The 21,643-nt window shown below is 42.4% G+C and overlaps 1 protein-coding gene across 1 annotated transcript in view; it reads right to left on the bottom strand.

Annotated features, from left to right (window-relative positions):
* Positions 1-1,993: 1,993 nt before the first annotated feature.
* Positions 1,994-21,643, bottom strand: part of LOC135217175 (all-trans-retinol 13,14-reductase-like) — a 289,079-nt gene continuing 269,429 nt past the window's right edge. Inside the window, 4 exon segments of the mRNA XM_064252897.1 lie at positions 1,994-4,381; positions 5,854-6,004; positions 6,936-7,096; positions 10,338-10,452. Coding sequence (XP_064108967.1) covers positions 4,218-4,381; positions 5,854-6,004; positions 6,936-7,096; positions 10,338-10,452 — 591 coding nt within the window. The 3' untranslated portion in view covers positions 1,994-4,217.

Genomic DNA, 21,643 nt, shown 5'->3' on the forward strand with positions numbered 1-21,643 from the left:
AAGTCCTTGTCAAGGCCGAAACCTCTCAAGAGGACTGAATGGGGACCCCCTACCAGTCTTATTGTGTGCACGGTCCCAAGGGACAGTCACATCAACCCTGGGAACTAACAATCACTGCAAGAGCGATCACCAGCATGGTGTGAGTCACCTGAGCGTCTCACTCCTCTCTTCCACTCCGTGCCCGAGTCATGACAGTGAGTGGACTCAGCGTCACCGACTCTGGATGCACGTGAATCCGAAGATTTATTTGCACTCGGGGAACTCGCGAATGAGCGCCCGACACAACACTAGTCTTAGGGGCAGAACCTCTAGGACTAGCAGCAGAAGTGCGAATCAAAGTTTGTGCTTCTACGGCTCCCAACACGTTAGGCCCTGGGGACAGCGTGACGGTTCCCATTCCCAAAGGAATGGGGGAGCCAACGGAAGACCCAACTGCCTCCTCAGTTTGAAGAGGCAGACCATTAGAAGTCCCGTGACGAGACTTCTTAAGGGGAGAGACTACCTTCTCCTTCTTCGGCAGGGAGCCTTAGAAGTCAAAGGGGTGGAGGCTGATGAAAAAATTATGATTCCGAAGAGAAAGATGACGACACTTGACGAGCTCTCTTCCTCTTCGACTTCTCCAAATTCTGCAAGATTTCTTCTACAGGATGGGGTATTTTACCAACAGGAACAGAGTTAATAATCCACGGTTAGGATAACCAACAAGAAGAGATATCCGACCATCTACTGCTGTAACCAGTTATCACCACTGTTAGCCTGTAAAAGAAAGAAAATATGATTTTAAGTAATAAGGATACTCCTCTTGTATCTATGGGCACCACCCTCCGAAATGAGAAGAGATCCCTCAAACATCAACACCACACGCCCCCTTTTCTATCTTTGTCTGATAGTGAAAGAACAAAGGAGAAGAGGAAATATCAGGAAAAAACAAAGGACAAACCTCTGAAGTTCCCTTCGGTAATTTCCAGAGCATATGCGTAGATTTCAGATGAATACATGTCTCATTCTAACGTTAAAGGGCGAAAATGTTATATAATAATGATGTTGGCACACTCTCTCCCCCGCCGATCCTTAACGCAAAGTAGAAAGGCAACTATCAAGGCTATCACAAAAAAGTGAGTTTGCATATTACTCTTTAAAGTCAATTAATTATTAATATCAAACACTGTATAGGCAGTCCCCAGGTTACGACGGGGGTTCCGTTCTTGAGACGTGTTGTAAGCCGAAAATCGTCGTAAGCCGGAACATCGCCAAAAATCCTAAGAAAACCTTACTTTTAATGCTTTGGGTGCATTAAAAACCATGTAAACTGCATTTTTATTGCTTTTTTCATCAAAAAACCTTCAAATATTGATTATTTTGCATTTTTGGTGTCATATTCCTTCTGCCAGATCAGCGTTGCAGGTGTCGTAACCCTGGAAATAATTTCTGATGAATATAACTTAAAAGCGCCTTAAACTCGGAACGTCGTAAGTCAAACCCGTCGTAGCCCGGGAACTGCCTTATATTTATTCAAAACAAGAAATTAAGTATCCCACAGGGAAAACTAATAAACGGCTGTCAGTAAGAGCTCACAAACATACGTCTTCATCAGAAGAGGTCAAAAGCAAATTGGAGTGTTTGCAGTGGGGCTTACCTCCCTACCAGATGGTAGTTACTGCCTAACCATCTAGCTCAAGAATTTAACGGCCGTAATTCCAGCCTACGCTGAAAGTAATTCCTTATGTAAACAACTGAGGGTCTGTATATTGTGTAGTAATAGCCTATTCGACTTTTTGCAGATGGATACTGTGAGTGTAACAACTAGTCTGGGGCAGCAATTCACTAACTTTGTATCTTGTTTATGGTAATACAATATGGTAACAACTGGTAAGAAAGTTGCTGTATAAAAATTATTTAATGGTGATAAAACCATGGTAGGCTGTGGGTAAACACAAATAAGCTATCTACCCACCGAACTGTGTCATTCATAAGAGAGGAAAAAGAATGGGTGGAATTTTTTTTCAGTTTATTTATGCAGTACCTATTGTTACAAATATATGGGGGAAAAGGTAGATAATCCCCTTTTGCATAAAATTTCCCATCTAAAGTGTGATGGTTGTTGTTCATAAGCATGCTGAGTGTTTATGGTTATGTGGTATTGACAGGGGTAGGTGGAAGGGTACAATGTTGCCCTTGAACACCTGTAGAGTTTTTTACTCTCCCTTATCCGGATTTTGTCATTATCCAATGAGGCCTTGGCTCTATTAATATTAATCCAGATAATCAAAGGATTAATATACCATGTGTAAGAATCATGTGTGCTGTTACTATTCAACCTGGTGTTAGATCTAGTGATAGTGCAACTGGTACCACTATCTTCTGTACATGGCTAGACTGACAAATAGCATCAGCAACTACATTGCATTATTTTTCTGACTGATAATTATTTACCTTAGTCAAGAAAATAAATCACTTTAAAATGCATAAGATTAATTTAATCTCTCAACAATAACAAAGGGTAAATAATTAAAATGCACCTAAGCATGTAGAAATACACTAGTATATAATGTGAACTGTCTATATTATGGTTGACATACAGTCTTAGGTCCTGTACACAGTATAAAAATAATGCATATAGCACATCAGCAAAACACAACCCGGCATACATTGACTGTACAGAAATCTTAGTAATAAAAAGGTAAGAACATCAAAATTAACAAAAGTATCAACCAAAACTTAGTGATTCTGCATCAGTTATTGATGAACACGAATTTCTACATTTACCAGCTTTCTCACTAAAATAAGCACCTCTGGGATAAATGAACATAGTAGCACCAAAAGCTTTTAGCTTTTTTAATACAGAATGATTATAAATTTTAGCTGCTTTATGCTTTGAGTTTGCTAAAGACTCTTGCATAGAATATGAACTATGAGAACTATGAAAGAAGTGAGCAAATTAAATAGCTCCTGCCCTACTGCAGTTGAACAAAATTGCATACTGAACAAATTGAGTACATCTGTTTTAATTGTACATTAAACATTACATAAATGCATAAGTATCTTCTAATTTACTGTTGATGAAAGCCACCAATATTTGTGGAATAATTCATAATTCTATACAATGGAACCACAAAAGCCAAATTCATAATTACCTTAAACATAACCACACAAGCCTTGCAAAAATAAGTAAAAGCAGAAAAAGTCAAATAAGACTTCATCATCTATGTCCACCAAAAGCAGTCTCATTACTATAGACAAGATGTACTACACTGAACAAATTTTGTGTTGATGATTAAGGGTCAAGAATACTCCTGACGTATAGCTTTACACATTTACAATGCCAGGATATATCAGTTACTTTTTGAAAGATTTACTGATAAATGTGGCATCTAATGCAACTCACATCAAAAGAGACCATGTGGCCTTTATCTGATTCCTACATCTTTCTACAACAATAATATGAACCAATGATCCCTATCATATCTCTAAAGCCTTCTATCTCCAGCCAATACAAGATGAAAAAATAATGATATGGAAGATGTTATAAAAGATTTCCTTAAAGGAATATGTTAGGAAAGATTTCCTTAAAATTAACATGGGTACTATATGGGCTCTTGGTCATCAAATTCACTATACAGCTAATAATATAATGACAACGTGACTGATTCTTTTAATAAAATCTCTCACAATCCATTACATCATTTTGTAAGAAAAAATGTATTACTTATAAACAATAAGCAACCCAAATAATCACCTTGAATGAATCGCCATTATCTCCACCGCATATGACATGGACCATTTCTGAGTCAAAATATATGGTACTAAACTTTAGCATAACATCTGATAACCACCATATTTTCTAGAATCAGTCAAATAGAAACTAATACCTAACAAAGCAATGCCCTAATAAAAGTGGCATCACACCATAATTTTTTTTATTCATTTTTTTGCAATAAAAACCACAATTACAGTCCTAGCTATCGTTGATCCAGCTGCATTTACTTTTCCTTCAATGAAAACAACAAATCATACTTAGCAAAACATTCAACGCTGTTCAGTGATTGTGAGGCCTTTGCTCTTTCTCAATCTTTAAAACATGATAGTGAAATGTTATAGTTTTCTGCTGGGTAAAGAGCACTGTTCCTGCGGACAAAAATTTCATGTGGAATGCCACCTATATGGACAAGAAAATTGTGATAAGCTCTTTTGGGCAAGAAGACACTTTAACATAAAGTCTAACACTTTTTCTGTAGACCTGCATCCAACTTGACACGTCTATGGAGTACAGTCAGATCATTCATAATATTCCGCTGTAAGACGGATCCAGCACACAGAAATCCTCCCCACAGAGCTCCAGAAAATCCACATGAACATATATCCTGTCCAGTCAAGAAAAGTCCTGGAAATATTGTGTAAACAAGTGAAAAAGACAAATACAAAATAAGAATATTATATTCATAGCTGTTTTTATACAGTAAATAGTGCCTGACCTAAAAATGGTTAGATTCTCAATGATAAGCAAAAATTTTAAAAAAGATGCAGATCTAGGAACTGCATATACTAAGCTTATGTATTATTTTTTTTTATATTTACTCTTCAAATAAAACTGGCAAAATTTCTCACTGGTCCAGTTAAAACTTCCTAATACAAATAACATTAATAACACCTAACCTGTGAATGTTCTGGCAACATTTAAGTATTATTTGTTCCAGAAATTTAGCCTTAAATTTTCCCAGGTACATTGTTCACATTGACCTTTTCCAAATTTTAAGGAAGAAATGTCAGAAAAACTTTTTCAAGCCAGGAGGGATGGTCTACAAGGGTGCCCATTTGTAAAACATTTGCCACAAATACTTAAGAAATGAGCCATTCTAATAAACATGAGACAAAGATACAGACGAAAGGAAACAAGACAGAAACCTCAAAAAACCCTTATTGAAAACAGCGATCCTGACTAGGTATTAAACTGAGACAAGAAAGAAATGACAACTCTAAATTTTGTTATTTCCTTGCTCCAGTATTTCAAGTTCAATGTTGATTGATTTAACAATAATTTGGATGTAGTGATTTGCCTGTGTTTTAATGTTAATCTGAGATTAACATTAACTAATTTTAAAACTGTCTATCTATATGAATTCCTTGTTGATTCCCAGAAATACCTTTGTATATTACAAAAATGCATGAATTTCATTTTACAGTTGCTGTGTAGAACAAATGACGGGAGAGATTGACAGGTCATGTGAAAATAGTATCAAATTGGGTTGTCTGCTTAGCCACTAATAATCTGAGACAAAGGTTACATGTTTTGAAAATGTTATCATCTCCAAGGACCAGAAAGACATATAAATTCAAAATCAACATCTGACTTATAATATAGGTGGTTGAATCTTTTTCAACTTAATCATTAACCAACAGCTAAGGAATTGATTTCATGGACATCAAGAGTCAAACCAAGGCCCAGAAATAGACTTGAAAAGTTCACGGAAGCATAACATTAATCAAACCTCCAAAAGGAGTCAAGGACTAACTCGTGAAGTTAAGAAAGCCCCCCTCAGTCTCCTGTATTATTCTTGCTCAAAAACTTAGTCTTTTAGATGAACATTTCTTTGAAAATTGTATCTTTCAATGTGTATAGTACTTATCTTGGAAGTAACATACTTACATATACTGGGTGCCAATTTATGTAAATGAACAAATGGAAGGTAATATGAGATTTTTTATCTAATTATTTTTTTGGTGTGGTTTGGCCAACCATGTAGGTGAATATTCCACCACTGTTAATGTTGAACTGCACTAAAAATGGATGATTATACCAAATAAAAGATTGTATAGGACAAGTTTAATATTTGAAAATAATGTAAAATGACTCACCTGGTATATCGGTCTTAGGCCTTAACAGAGCATTATTCCATAATGAGAATCTTGCAGAAGTGTGGTCTAGTCCATAAATTTCCCCTTTTGGTGCAGCAATGTAATGTTTGTTTGTCACAGGTGTTCCAATTGATACATAATCAATATGATCCTGCAAAAAAGAAAAATAAGAGTATTAGTCAAAAGCTATGAAAAAATTAACTATTCTGGTATAAAGCTTATAAAGCACAAACTTACATAGGAACAAAGTAATATATGGGTCTTCATGGGAAGAGAAAAGTAAGTGCTATAACAAAAAATAAAAAATAAAAGTAATGTCCATTAAGTAGGTCATTATGCGTTCTCAAACAATTCTCCAATGGATGGAAAACTGTGGTAGAAAAGTATAATAAGCAAGCTAGATCAATGGGTTCCCAACATAACTAAACTGGTTCACACTTTGTCTTTTGTGTTAAAGATAAAAATTGTTGCTGTTTTTTTGTCAACCTTCTCCAACCTTCTTTAGTTCATTGTACCTATTTCACAACCAAACTCAACAGTATGCTACTATACTCTGTTTTTTTCCATCTGTCCATCCGCCTGGGGTGTTTGCGTATGGTAACACTGCGTCCCGGGCTTTAGATAGTTACATTCGACAATGATAATAATATCCTATTTCAAATATTAACGGTGTAATTAGCATACAGTAATTTATTAAAACCCTTTTCAGTTGCAAATGTACACCCAGATATCCTTTTAATTACCTAAAACTTACACATAGCGTAATTATTTAAAGCCTGGGACACAGTGTTACCATGCAAAAACACCACAGGCGGATGGACAGATGAAAAAAAAACAGAGTATAGTTCACTTCTCAATTCTACTTGATCCAGTTGCAAAGAAGATGAATATCTCAATGCATTCCTGAGACAACCTGAATATTTGCACATCTTTCCAATAAGCCATAATCAGTAATAGACAAGGTATTGCTTTAAAGGATATTCAAACCTGCACACAATTAACTCTGTATTATCACGGTTAAAAGCAACACTACTCACTCTTTCATAATTCGAATGATGAGAATTTTTTTTTATTAAACTTACCTTAATAGAAGGGAACAGTCTGCATGCCTGGTCTATAGCTTTATAACCAAAAACTTTCTTAATGCTTTCATACTCGTCCCCTCTCTTCATGACACGTTCATTCTCCCAGTCTGAGAACCATTCGTATGGAATAAATGTTACTAGAGCCATGGTTGTTTTGCCTGCAATTGGAAACAAATAACTAGATTTAGAACAATACCACTGGCAAAACTTTGAAGAAACAGGAATAATAATAATAATAAATAACTGAAGAAGAAATAAACCACACCAATAAAAAATTGCATGGTAAAATTTAGGCCAGAGTCTTGGCAAGTTCTTCCCTTTATAACTATATAATCTGGCATCCTCTGCTGCTATGATCCTCCAGTTGTGATGACCAACTAGAACCTTGACTATTTAGGATGATGTAAGGTTTCCTGTAACAGGAATGGGTTTAGAAAAGCTGATATCGTCAGATCACTGACAAATTACAAAATTTTCAAAGGGCATAACACTTCAAATACGAAAAGAGTCTGGGGAAATTGCCTAACCCTTGTATGAATTATGGAAGCTAAATGTCCCATAGTGAAAAAAAACAGATGAAGATACTCAACCTACATGTACTTTGAATAGTGGTGACTTGCTGTTTAATCCTAAAGAAGACTGAAAGGGAAAAATGATCAAGCAATCTATCCCTACCAGTTCCATACACTAAATTATTAATATAAATGGTGAAGAAGATCTACAACTTACATGTAAGTCATCAAAATATACAAAAAATGATAGCCAAGTCTTGATTTCAGTGATACTCATACAAAACTAACAATATGTAAGAAAACTGCTGTCAATTTCACATTCATTTATAAATAGCAAGTAACCACTAGTCAAGTCATTTAGGTTAACCCTTAAACGCCGAAGCGGCAAAAAAAAAAATGTCTCCCGTGTGCCGGAGGTGTTTCAGAGTGAGCGCGGAAGCGGAAAAAATATTTTTTTCAAAAAATCACAGCGCGCTTAGTTTACAAGATTAAGAGTTCATTTTTGGCCCCATTTTTTGTCATTAGCTGAAGTTTAGTATGCAGCCATCAGAAATGAAGAAAATTATCATTATCATATATAAATAATGCAATATATGATAGCGCAAAAACGAAATTTCATATATAATTGTTTTCAAATCACGCTGTGCGCGAAACAGTTAAAGGTAACAGGTTACTTTTTTTTCGTTGTAATGTACACTAAATTGCGATCATTTTGGTATAGAACACATTGTAAAACGATAAAAGCAACACAGAGAAAATATTATCACAAAATAATGCATGAATTCGTAACGTGCGGACATAAACAAATATTTTTTTCAAAAATTCACCATAAATCTAAATATTGTCCTAGAGACTTCAATTTCTTTCAAAATTAAGACAAATGATTGAATATTACTATACTGTAAGAATATTAGCTTACAAAGGCAGTTTTCAACCATATCTGACAAGTTAAATTTGACCAAATGTCGAATTTTTTTATATATATTTATTTATATGCAATTATTTCGGAAAGTAATACAAAATCTCCATCCTTCAAATATTTTTTGTTTTATTCTACATAAAATTGTGCACTTTTCATATATAAAAACTTTATGAATGCCTAATATGAAATGGAGCAAATATTCCGAGAATGGGACGTACACATTTCGGAGATTTGTGGCGGAGAATCCGCGCGCGGAGGGTAGGAAAGTTTTTTTTTTTAAATTCACCATAAATCTAAATATTGAGCTAGAGACTTTGAATTTGTTTCAAGATGAAGATAAATGACTGAATATTACTAGACTGTAAGAGTTTTAGCTTACAATTGTGTTTTTCGACCATTTCAGTAGAGTCAAAGTTGACCGAACGTGGTTTTTTTTCTATTTATCGTGATTTATATGCAAATATTTCAAAATTGAGAAAAGCTACAACCTTCAATTATTTTTTGTTGTATTTACATGAAATTGCACACATTTTCATATATAAAACTTTATGTAACGGCTAATTTAAAATGGTGCAAACATTACCACAATCGCACGTATGATTTTTTCGGAAGAGTTACTGCGCGGACGTAAAGAAATTGTATTTTTTTCATAAATTCACCATAAATCGAAATATTGTGCTAGAGACTTCCAATTTGTTGCAAAATGAAGGTAAATGCTTGAATATTTACTAAATATAAGCGTTTTAGCTTACATTGCGTTTTTTCGACCATTTCGGTAGAGTCAAAGTTGACCGAAGTAGGTTTAAAAATGTCACTTATCATTTTTTATATGAAAAATATTTCAAAATTGATAAAAGCTACAACCATGGGTTGTTTTTAGTTGTATTGTGCATGAAATTGCACACATTTTCATATATAAAACTTTATGTAACGGCTAATTTAAAATGGTGCAAACATTACCACAATCGCATGTATGATTTTTTTCGGAAGAGTTACCGCGCGGACGTAAGGAAAAAGTTTTTTCATAAATTCACCATAAATCGATATATTGTGCTAGACTTCCAATTAGTTGCGAAATTAAAGTAAATGATTGAATAATACTAAAATATAAGAGTTTTAGCTTACAATTGCGTTTTTCGACCATTTCGGTAGAGTCAAAGTTGACCGAAGGTTGAAATTTTGGCACTTATCGTTATTTATATGAAAATATCTCAAAACGGATAAAAGCTACAATCATGAATATTTTTTTGTTGTATTCTACATAAAAATGCACACATTTTCATATATAATACTCCATGTAACGGCTAATTTAAAATGGTACAAATAATTTCCGAGATGTGTCACAGATACTTTTTAGTGCGGCAAGAAAGAAATTCGCGCTTGCGCGCCTGCGTAACGATTGTAAACAAAACAACACCTTGATCCGTGAACTCCCAGCATCCCCCAAGGCGCGTGATTCAAGAGTTTTCGGCTAGTAGGCCTAAAAGTATTTTTCCGCGAATTTTTAAAAAAACTTTTGTATGTCGACGTAAAATACGTCCAGTCGGCACCTGAGAGACAAAAAATGTTGACGTAAAATACGTCCAAGTCGGCGTTTAAGGGTTAAGTTTCTCAAATTTGTTTTTTTCACTGTGGGACATTTAGCTTCCATAATTCATACAAGGGTTAGGCAATTTCCCCAGACTCTTTTTAGCCTTTGAAGTGTTACAGATGAATCTCCAATGATGAAACAACCACATTTATGTAGGTATAGGCACATTTTAAAATAAAATGTATTGGAAGAGACTTCTAATCATAATGCAGGGAAACATGAACCAATGAATAACTAAATCTATGGTGGAAGTCCTTGGTTTAAATGAAACAGTGAAAATACTTCTTTGTATGTATAAAGAAAAGATATATGGCACTAACTAATGCATGACTGGAATCTTGAAAATGCAATTTTTGAGAAATACAGTACAGTACCTGGATACTTCTTGTTCCATTCGGGGTCTTTCGTCGAGGGAAAGGATATAAAGATTAATGGTACATCAACATTTTCTGCTTCCTCACGGGTCATGCTAAGATAATCAAGAGCCAACTGTAAGGGAAAAAAGAAAAAAACTGTCAAGAAAAAAGTTGTGAAAAGATATCTCAGGACACCCTTTGGGGATAACACATTTCTTGAATTTCACAGGGATCAGAGGTAAAAGTTGGGGAAGTGAGAAATTTAAGCTGTGCAGCTGGATGGTAGGAGACAAAAAGGAGCATACAAAGAGTAAAAGGTAAAGTTTTAGCTTTATGTATACTTATGAGTACGGAATAAAAACCAGAACAATATTTTGAATTTTCACATAAAAGATAAGTATTTCTGGGAAAAGTTATTAAACATTCTATATATACGTTATTCACAAGTTTGACTGGCTAGATAACATTTACAATACATATTTCATGAGGGACTTGTTAACTTTATAAAGATGTCAATACATAATGAGGGGACAAAAAAGCTTAAGAAATTTTACAGCCAAATGGGAACACAGTAAATGGAGGTGACATAAAATTTTGAGCAGATTCAGGTAAAAATTAAAGGGATATAGCAAAGAGCCTTGAACTGCCTTCAGGGGCTGCACAAAGAACACAGTAGACTGCACCCCAAAAGGATTATGCTGTTAAGGAATATATTACTAACCATGTACTGAGAGTCAATTGTATCTACTACAAAAATAACACTTAGAAGTTGTTTTCACCTTATCAATGTCATTGTCTGAAAAGGCCCAAACATTCTTCCTGTGATATATGTCAAGGTCTTCAGCAGGGCAATCAAGGCCCACAAAGACTGACATGCAACCAGGTCCAGACTCACAACTCTTAAACACGGGCCACAGGTTCGATGATGAAGCTACTTCCAAAGGCAATAACTTCTTGTATGTGTTGTAAACACCTGGTGAAAATATAAAAGATGTCAAATCTTTCAATTACACTTAACACATACATATTAGATAACTCGGTGAAAATTTTAGCCATAAAAACTTCTGCCAAAGTTTCATAGAAATAACAATTTGTCAGAAATTGTATTTTTCCTAACTATACAAACCTGAGGTCCTTTAACAATAGGAAGGTACTTACGTCCGAACAAGGGGGTTCAGTAGTTAACTACTTGTCCGGCAGTTAGTGGTCAGCTCGACTGCGAGGAGAGGAGTCACTTTGCTTTAGGCCCAGGAAATGCAGAGTGAGGGGTGGCATGAGGTGGGACTATATGTAAAGGACCTCAGGTTTGTATAGTTGGGAAAAATACAATTTCCGACAAATTGTTATTTGTTCCAATACGTATACAAACCCTTGGTCCTTTAACAATAGGAGGACTCACTTCTTGGTGGGTGGAATCTGACTCTTATGAACAGACTGGTGTTCGTCCTACCTTGGATTTCCTCCCTGGTCGTAAGAGCAGAGGGAGGGATCTTAGCCTCTGTCCAGCTGATTGGGGTGTGCACCACAGGATCAGTGGTCAGACTTCTGGACCAGATTTATAAGAGGGAGGCAAGCGTACCTCTTATAAATAGCAAAAGGCAAGAACTAGTTCCTACTTCAAGAGCCAAAATGAAGTCATGGGTTTGTCTCTTGTTGGCTTCCACTAACCGCCCCCCTTGTCAGGGAGTGGTGGATAGACACTTCTATCCCTACTGAAAGGGATAGAATGGAGCTCGGTTGTGTAGCTTACCTGCATCGGCCTCAGGTTCAGCGTAGTGACGACCGCGGCACTCTGCCCACAGGTAGAGGAGAAGAACGAAGGAGGAAGAGAAGCCAGTCACACTCTCTTTCACTCGTCCATTCATGCAGTCACACAAGGATGCGATGCTGTTCTGTCCGCTCGGGTGTTGGGTAGACTACACAACTTGTTGAGCAGCCACCAAGGGTCCCAAGGAAAAAGTGTCCAAGGACCTGTGGGTGATATCCCAAAGGTAGAATGAAGTGAAGGTGGTCTGGTTGGCCCAAACCACTGCCTTCAGAAATTGCACCAGGGAGAAGTTCTTGCGGAACGCAAGGGTTGGACCAATACCTCTGACTTCGTGGGCTCTCAGACGAAGGGTACGGGTGTCGTCACTACCAGCTGTGTCGTACGCCCTACTGATCACCTCACGCAGCCAGAAAGAAAGTGTGTTCTTGGAAACTTCTTTCTTGGTAACCCCAGTGCTAACAAAGAGGCGTCGACACTCAGACCTGAGGTGCCAAGTTCTCTTCAGATAGCGCCGTAGCACCCTCACAGGACAAAGCAGCATCTCATCCGCATCATTATCGGTGAAATCCTTCAGAGAGGGGATTGTGAAGGACTCGAACCAGTCATCAGGGACCAAAAGGGTTCTGAGTCTTCGCTACGAAGTTCGGGACGAAATCGAGCGTCACGGATCCCCATCCCCTGGAATGCTTGACATCAAAGGAAAGACCATGAAGTTCCTCTACTCTCTTCGCCAATGCTAGGGCCAGCAAGAAGAGGGTCTTGAGGGTCAGATCCCTGTCTGACGACTCTCGGAGTGGCTCGAAGGGTCTGCGAGTCAAACTCCTAAGGACGAGAGTCACATCCCACCCCGGGGGCCAGAGTTCCCTGGGTGGGCAAGACCTCTCGAAGCTCTTCATCAGGAGGGAGATCTCGAAAGAAGAGGAGATATCCACACCTCGCAGTTCAAGGACTAGGGCCAGGGCGGCTCTGTATCCTTTAACTGGATGGAGAGGAGCTTCTCTCGGCGAAGGAAGACGAGGAAATCCGCTACCTGCTGAAGAGAGGCTCTGAGAGGAGAGAGACCCCGTCCACGACACCAACCACGGAAGACGGACCACTTCCCCTGGTAGACAGCTGCAGAGGACTGTCTGAGGTATCCAGCCATCTCTGTTGCTGTGCTGCGAGAAAAGCCTCTCGCTCACAAGAGATGGTGGATAAAAGCCAGCCGTGAAGACACAGGGACTCGACGGACCAGTGGTACCGTTCTACATGTGGCTGGCACAGGAGGTTGTGCCAGGGGGGAATCTCTCTTGGCGCTTCGGCAAGCAGAGCCAGCAGGTCCGGGTACCAAATGGGCGCCACCAGGATCATCCGAAGGTTCGCGGTGATCAATGCCCCTGCTGATCACTTTGCGAGTCAGACAGAACGGGGGAAAGGCGTAGACGAAGAGGTTGTCCCATGGATGTTGAAGAGCGTCCTCTGCAGTTGCCCATGGGTCCGGCACAACCGAGTAGAAAACCTGCAGTTTTCTGTTGTGCCAGGTGGCGAACAGATCCACGACTGGACGCCCCCACAGGTTGAAGAGCCTTTCCGCCACGTCTGGATGAAGGGACCATTCGGTTCCTATCACCTGATCCCGACAGCTGAGCTTGTCGGCTACCACATTCCTCTTGCCTGGAATGTAGCGGGCCGACAGCTCTACTGAGTGTGCCACGGCCCATTCGTGCACCTGCAATGCCAACTGGTGCAGCGGGAGGGACACTAGGCCCCCTGCTTGTTGACGTACGCCACTATTGTGGTGTCGCTCATCAACACCACCGAGTGTCCCACCAGATGGTCCCTGAACTCTTGGAGAGCGAGGAACGCTGCCTTGAGCTCCAGGACGTTGATGTGAAGGTGCTTGTCGCGATGGTCCCACACACCTGCAGTCAGCAACTCCTCCAGGTGTGCGCCCCATCCCTCAGTCGATCGTCTGAGAACAGCAGCATCTCCGGGAAGGGGGGGGGGGGGGGGGGGTTGTGGTTTGGTGGTGGTGGTGGTGGTTTGCGAAGAGGCACTCCTCTTACGAGGTTCCCGTCGTCCAGCCACCAGGCTAGGTCCTGCCTCACCTCCTCTGTGAGGGACCCGGGAAGAAGGGAGGGTCCCTTGCCTGTGACCAACATTCCTTTAGTCTCCACTGAAGAGACTGCAGGTGAAGACACCCGTGAGGGACTAGCTTCTCGAGAGACGACAGGTGACCGATCACGACCTGCCACTGCTGAGCTGGTTGCTCCTGTAGAGACAGGAACTGTCTTGCTGCCTCCCTGAATCTGCTGATCTGCGAATCTGCAGGGAAGACTCTCCCTGCTACCGTGTCGATCAGCATGCCCAGGTACTTCATCCTCTGCTTGGGCTCGAGGTCTAACTTCTCGTAATTCACTATGGTCCCCAGATTGTGGCAGAATTCGCGTGAACACCTGTGGGGCAGTTGAGAGACCGAAACAAAGTGCCCTGAATTGGTACACTGTCCCGTCGAGGATGAAGCGGAGGTACTTCCTGGAGGATTGATGGATGAGTATCTGGAAATACGCGTCCTTCAGATCCACCGAAAGCATGAAGTCGTTCTCCCCTGATGGAATCGAGCACTGAACGTGCCGTTTCCATTGTGAACCAAGTCTGGCGAACGAATTGGTTCAAGGGAGAGAGATCTATCACCGGGCGCCAGCCCCCCGAGGACTTCTCCACCAGGAAGAGTCGGCTGTACAAGCCCGGCGACTGATCCTGTACGATCTCCACAGCACGTCTGCTCAGAATGGCTTCTACTTCCTGCCGAAGCGTCACGTCCTCGGTCAAGCCAGGAATGTAGGTTTGCAGATGGACCAGGTTGGAGGTGAGGGGTGGCCGAGACTCGAAGGGTAGTAGATATCCCTCCTGAAGGACATTTACTATCCAGGTCTCCGCACCGTAGTGCTACCATGTTGCCCAATGGCTCGCCAGGCACCCTCCCACTTCCGGCAGGAGGTGAGGGGGAACGCCATCCCTAGCGTTTCCCTCCTCTCTTCGACTTCTTCCCAGATCCTCCTCAAGAGAAGGACTGGGAGGAGGGCTGGTTGCAGTCACTCCTTACAGCAGAAGTCGAAGGCAGTCTTTCCTCTTGGCTTCGACGAGGCAACCGTCTTGGCCGCAGAGGAAGCTCTAGCTAAGCTCTTGGGCTTAGCCGCAGTCGTCCGAGGTTGCCCAGCCACCTTGGAGACTGCCTGGTGTACAAGACAGTCACTGTCGTTAGTGCACCGCTGCTCCACCGCAGCGTCCACCATCTCTCTGGGGAAGAGAAAGGCGGAACTCCGCATCGGTCCATTGCGAAGACCCAGAGCCGCCTCACGCCCAGCCACCCTGGTCACTCGGGTGAGAACAGCATCTCTACACTGGAGAACCAGATTGGCCCACAGGTTAGCCGTCTGGTGGGCCAGGTAGGCGATGGCCCTACCCCCAGACTGGCACAGTCTCACAAAAGCCAGGTCCCCTTCAGGAGTGATGTTCCCCAAGGAGGCCGCGGCTTTCGACACTGAGGGACCACAGGTCGATCCAGGAGACCGCTTGGAATGCTACCATTGCGGTAGATTCCAAGGCAAGTGCCTCTTACTGCGAGAACCGACAGGAGCTGGGGCAGAGACACCCCCGGAGTTAGCCTAGCTAGCTCCGGGTTAACCTGTTTGGGCGGCAGAGGGTCCTCTAAAGGCACGTGGAAGCGCCTCTGTCGTGGTAGAGGTGGAGGAAGGAGCTTGGGAGACCTACCTGACCAAAGCGAACCCTCCTGTCCGGAGACGAGAGCGTCCACTTAGCTCAGCACGTTGTCAGCCAAGGCCGATCGCGGCAGACCCACCTTCGTCCTGGGTTCCTTCTTAGGTCCCAAGAATGACTCCAAGCCCGATGTGGGCTCGGAAGGTGGGAGTGGCGATCCTTCCCCGAGGTCGTTGTGCTGACGAATCAGTGCAATAACCTCCGCGAATGACTTCTGGATCTCAGGAGTGACTGCATCCTGCAGAGACGAACTGTCAAGCCCGTCCAGCGAGAATGCCTCCCGAAACCCTCCTCCTTCCACAGGAGGAACCACAACAGACCCCTCCTGGTCTCCTCCTGCCACTTGCGCATACGATCTGGTCGGTCCTAGGACCGTGACAGGTTTGTAGGGCATTGTGGCAGGATCGCGAGGAGTGCGCCCCTCGCTATCACTCCTGATTGCCTCGCTCTTCCCGGTGAAGCCCGAGGAAGTTGAAGGGATCGGAGAGGCAGACATGACGCTCCCCCTGCGCCCACCGGCAGAACCGGTGTGCTGAGGGGGCTGCAGGCGATCACCAACCCGTGGTGGCGATCGAGCTGCAGGCCTGGTCGAGTGGCTCTCCCGGGGAGAGCGGCTGGACCGAGAACAGCGGCGACAGTCCCGAGCGTCAGAAGAACTGCTGCTGGGCCCCCTCTCCGCCCGGTCCCGGTAGGAGCGGCAGTCAGGGGACCTGCAGAGTCCGCTGTCGCTGTGGGAGCGAGGCCTGTCCTCACGGTGTGTCACGCCGCTTGGACCAGCTGAGGCTGGTTCAGGCGACCGAGGGGACCGCTTCCTCGCCTCAGCCTGCGAGCGGGACCGTCGCGTCAACCCTGGGTACCAGCGTATCGCCACGAGAGCGATCGCTGGTCTGGTGAGAGTCAACTGAGCGACCCCCGCCAGTCTTCCGCTCCGTGCCTGGATCCTGGCGCCGAGCGGACTCGGTTGCCTGGGTCTTGGCTGTACGGTCACCCGCAGGTGACCGTACACTCGGTGACTTGCGAACGATAGGCCGAGACGGTACCTGGCATCGAGGCAGAACCTCTGGCGCCAGGTGAAGAGGTACCTGTGTTAGCTGGCACTCCTCCGGTCCCCGTCTTCTTCTTCCTTGCGGAAGGAGAGATGAGCCCCGTTCCCAAAGGAACAGGAGGACCGGCGGAAGTCCCAACCGTCCCAACGGAGTGGGACGGACCCTTAGAAGTCTCAGAGCGAGCCTTCTTAGGGGGGGAGGAGGCAACCTTCTTCTTCTTCGGCTGTGGGGCCTTAGAAGTTGAAGGGGAAGTGGCAGCAGACGACGACGATGAAAAAGACGATGAAGACGATGACAACACCTTCCTCCTCTTCTTCTTCTTCTTTGTCAGCTTCTTCAGCAACACCGTCAGGTCTTCCATCCAGGACGGAGCCGGGGCAGTTGCTGAAGCAACAGGGCCCGACTGCACCTGTCCGGAAGGACCTGGGGTGGGAGCAGCAACACCACGGGCAGGAACGACGGCGGCAGGAACTGGTACCGAGGCTGGAGCGGCAGCATACTCAGGAACAGGAGGCGGGGCAGGAACCGGCAGCATCCTTTGCACAGGAGGCAGGTCCAGAGGAGAGCCTTGGGACACCAGAAGTCTGGGGCTGCAGTAAGAGAAGCAAAACCAGGTGACGGCGTCACAGCAGGCATCGAAACCTCCGGCAGCGGCGCCTGCACACCAGCTATTGGGGTCACCATGGCTACGTGCTGAGTGTACACCAGGGCGGAGCAGCATAGCCCGTCGTGGACACCGTCGTGATAGTCGTGGTGATCGGCCCGTGTGTTACCAGCATGGCCCCTCTCGCCAGGTGACTCAGCAGCCCCTGGACTGTCGGTGTCCCTTGCAGCCCCAGCGAGTACCAGGCCCGTCCGAGATCATCCCCCGTGGCAAGCAGGTCTGAGGAAGGAAAAGTCGGGTGAGTTAGTGGTCTCCCCTCGCCCAGGGGGGGGTGGGGGGAGCGAATGGAGGACCCTGAGTACAACTGGATGTCGGGGTATCTCGGCCCCCCCCTCCATGCTCGACTGATCGAGAGAGGAGGAGTGAGAAACCTCCCCAAAGGGGAAGGAGCCATACGAGGGAGCTGAGATGGAGGGAGAAAAGAGGAAGACGTGTCCGTAACCAAGGGCGTAGCCGGAGAACCCTCCGACGACTCCTTAGCCAGCTTACGCGGCTTCTTCCTCCCCCAAAAGCGCTCCCACTGCTCCTCCGACCAAAAAATACAAGTATCATATGTCTCGGAGCGAGAGCATTCTCGCCCTCTACACCGAGTACAAAAATCATGAGGATCAACCTCTACAGATGATCAGAAGGCCCCACACTTACGGCCCTCCACACCAGGGCACAATCTGTGGCTGATGGGGGGGCGAGGAGGTCTTTCCGGCTCTTGGGAATCCATATTCACTTGCAATATTCACTGAGAATGAAATACAAAACACAGATACGTACTTACGCAGGCTTTGTACATTCACACTAAGTAAAAGAGAAAGATAAACAGCCTTCACGAAGTGAAGAAAACAGAGCATACGACTTAAGCGGGCAGAGAGAAGAGCAGCACGTCCATCCATTAGCACGGCCGAAAGCAAAGTGATTCCTCTCCTTGCAGTCGAGCTGACCGCCAACTGCCGGACAAGTAGTGTGGTTACTGCTGATGTTGCTGACAAAGATAGAGACGAAGTCAATGCTGAAGGCACAATTACAGCATGGTGGGTATGGTTATGTTGATAGACTGCCTTAAATGCTGTTCTATCAGGCTATTGAAAAAACAATGGATTGGTACCTGCCCTTATCAGCGATTGGAACAATGGATTGGTACCTGCCCTTACCAGCAATTGGAATATCAACTGGGCATGTAGCTGGCAAAGCAAGTAGAAACCACACTTGTATCACTTATCAAGAAAGAAGTGAAATCGCTCAAAAATATCAAATCACTTTATGTATATGTAATGAGGTAATTATTAGAAAAACTCTGAAAAAAATGACAATCCTGCAGTGAAGAAACAAGCTGTAGAATCTTGAACAGAACTGTTAAGAGTGCTACAAACTCAAAAATTGAGGAGGGTGATTGACGGGTCAAAAAGGCACAAGTATGTACTATGGAGGAGTGATAATGGATAATGGTAGTTACATTTGCCAATGTCTTGAAGGTAGTAAGATAAGAAGAGAGAGAGAGAGAGAGAGACGAGAGAGAGAGAGAGAGAGAGAGAGAGAGAGAGAGAGAGAGACGAGAGAGAATCATAACTGGTGGATGGATAATAAGGAGTGATTTGATGGCAGGCATAAGCATCTGGGTTGTTGGTTGGAGCGGTCGCCGAAGCAGTCTATGGCGACAGTCTGTTATGAAGAGTCGTAAGGAGTCAGTCATAGTTGGGAGCGGTCTTTGGAAGATAGTATTGATGGTCAATTGTATTGTGTTTTTCTGGAGTTTTATTTGAGCTGTTATTGGTATTGTGTGTTGGAAGGTTGTTGTGCTGGTGCTTGAAGGATGTTGTGCTTGTATAGTTGGAAGGTTGTTGAGCTTGTGAGTTGTTGAGTGTTGTTGGTGAGTTGTTGTGATTTCTTGGTGTTGTTTGTTTTGTTTGTGGACTTGTAAGGTTGTTGTTTTGATATTGTTGGTGTTCATCTGTACAGTGATTTATTGTGTTGTTGAGTTATTGTATGGTTGTAGTACTCAGTTGGTTGTTTTGTGTTGTGATTCCCAGCGGTGGTTGTGTCTCGACGACCTTATCCAGCGGACAGCACAGCTTCTTGCCTTGAAGACAGTCATAAATGGTAAGTACAAGAGTGAGAAGTTGTCTGTAGTTTTTGGTGAACCAACTGTCCTGTCAAATAAAGTAACGTAGAGGGGAAAGTGTGGCTGAGGGTCTTTGTGAGAGTCGCTACGATTAACATAACTGCTGGGAGCTTTGATTGCTTTGTTGTTAGCTTTGATTCTGCCACACTACCATGACACTAACATTCTTCTTCTGTCTGGTAAATAAGGGTTGAGTCTAGGGGATGTTAAAAACTGCAAATGTGGGCATCATCCATTATATAAATATCTTAATACTGTAATACCTGCATCTGAAATGACCAAAGGCGCATTGACATCCATAGATGAACTTCCTTTTTTCACTTGTACTCCACAAACTTTGCCCTCAGAGTCCAATAAAATGTGCTCAACCTGAGAAAAAAAAAAATTAAATCTAGGATGAAATTATTCAAGACATGGTACTCACATTATCTTCCAATGTTTTCCTGAGCTGTTGCAACTATGTTTCAAGATTAAATCATAAATATTATAAGAGAAATATTTTCTTAAAAACCGAATCATAATAATTATAGAAACGTACCTCAGCTCTGACTAAAACTTTGCCTCCAGATTCTTCAATAACTGGAATTATATGAAATGCAATCTCTGATGCTCCCCCAACTGGATAACTAGAACCTACATAAAGATGAAAAAAAAAGACATTTCTTAAACATCAGATAAAAATAAAACCACTTTTGCAGAAATGAACTTACATTTTAAAACCATAATGTCCACTTCGTCACAATCACTGGTTAAAATGAGTGAGGTGGTCATTGACAAGATGGGTGATAACTCCCAATTGGAAAGAATCCCTGTTTCACTTGCTAAAATTTTACTCCTTGGGTCATATATGGGTCACCACAGTACCAATTAGTAGAGCAACTATGTTGGTAAGGCCATATAAAGGGGTTATACCTACAGTGTTCCTTATGTAGTATCTTGCAGGCAGTACTAAAGCTTCATGTCTGACCCCAACTCCATCTTTTCGGCTGTTACTTTTCATTCATTCCATTTAGTCTCCTATCTAACAGCCCAATGAATCTAACTTCAACTACAAATAGATCTCACTGGTCTTGCATAACTACTAGTAAAAAAGGACTATACAGTACAAGGTTGTATGGTGAAATATAAAAAATTGCTAACATTATTTTTGTGTTCATACACATTAGAGACCTGTTACTTTTACTATAGTTTAACAGCCACTTAAAACAGGAACCATTCAACCTGAGCTGTTAGGCTTCCATGTTCATAATGATGTACATCTTATTTCTACTGCAATTTATCAAAACAATAAAATAAGGTTTTTTATTTGGATGTGGAGTCTAATTGCAGTAAACTAATGTACGTACTACATACAGCAGGTTACTACAATGAAGTCCACAAACTATCCAATTACCCTACACTAAATCGGATTTGATTTACAGCAAGTTTGTCAGATACTTACCCCGTAGAAAGTGGGAAACTTTTAATAGGAATACGGAAGTGACAAGATGAAAGAAATCAAGTACTGATGGAATCACCCCAATCAAAACTTATTTATTTATATGTATATATACATACAATACTCTCAAGTAGCAGCAACATATCTCTTTCTTTCATTCTAAATTTACAGACTGCTTTTGTTTGCTCACTTGGAAGAGAAACTGTAACTACAGAAAACAGTATAGAATAATATCATTCTATCTCTCTCTCTGTCACTCTCTCATTTTTAACACTCACTAACACCCTAGTTCTTTGCTTCACAACATTCCAAGGATCATGAGGATGACGATGCCTTCATATCACATACTTCATGTGAATTCTGTTAAGCGTTCAGAATACAGAAAAGTCATGTTTATAAATCTGGAATATGCTTGAATCTGTTATTTCCTTATTTTCCACACGCCACTGTGTCAAACTAACATGATTAAATCCTATGTAAGTCAAGGGCTGACTGTACCACTAAATGTCATGAAAACACATTTTGGTGGAAAAAAG

The sequence above is a fragment of the Macrobrachium nipponense genome, chromosome 7 (genome assembly GCF_015104395.2).
Source record: "Macrobrachium nipponense isolate FS-2020 chromosome 7, ASM1510439v2, whole genome shotgun sequence".
Taxonomy (NCBI): domain Eukaryota; kingdom Metazoa; phylum Arthropoda; class Malacostraca; order Decapoda; family Palaemonidae; genus Macrobrachium; species Macrobrachium nipponense.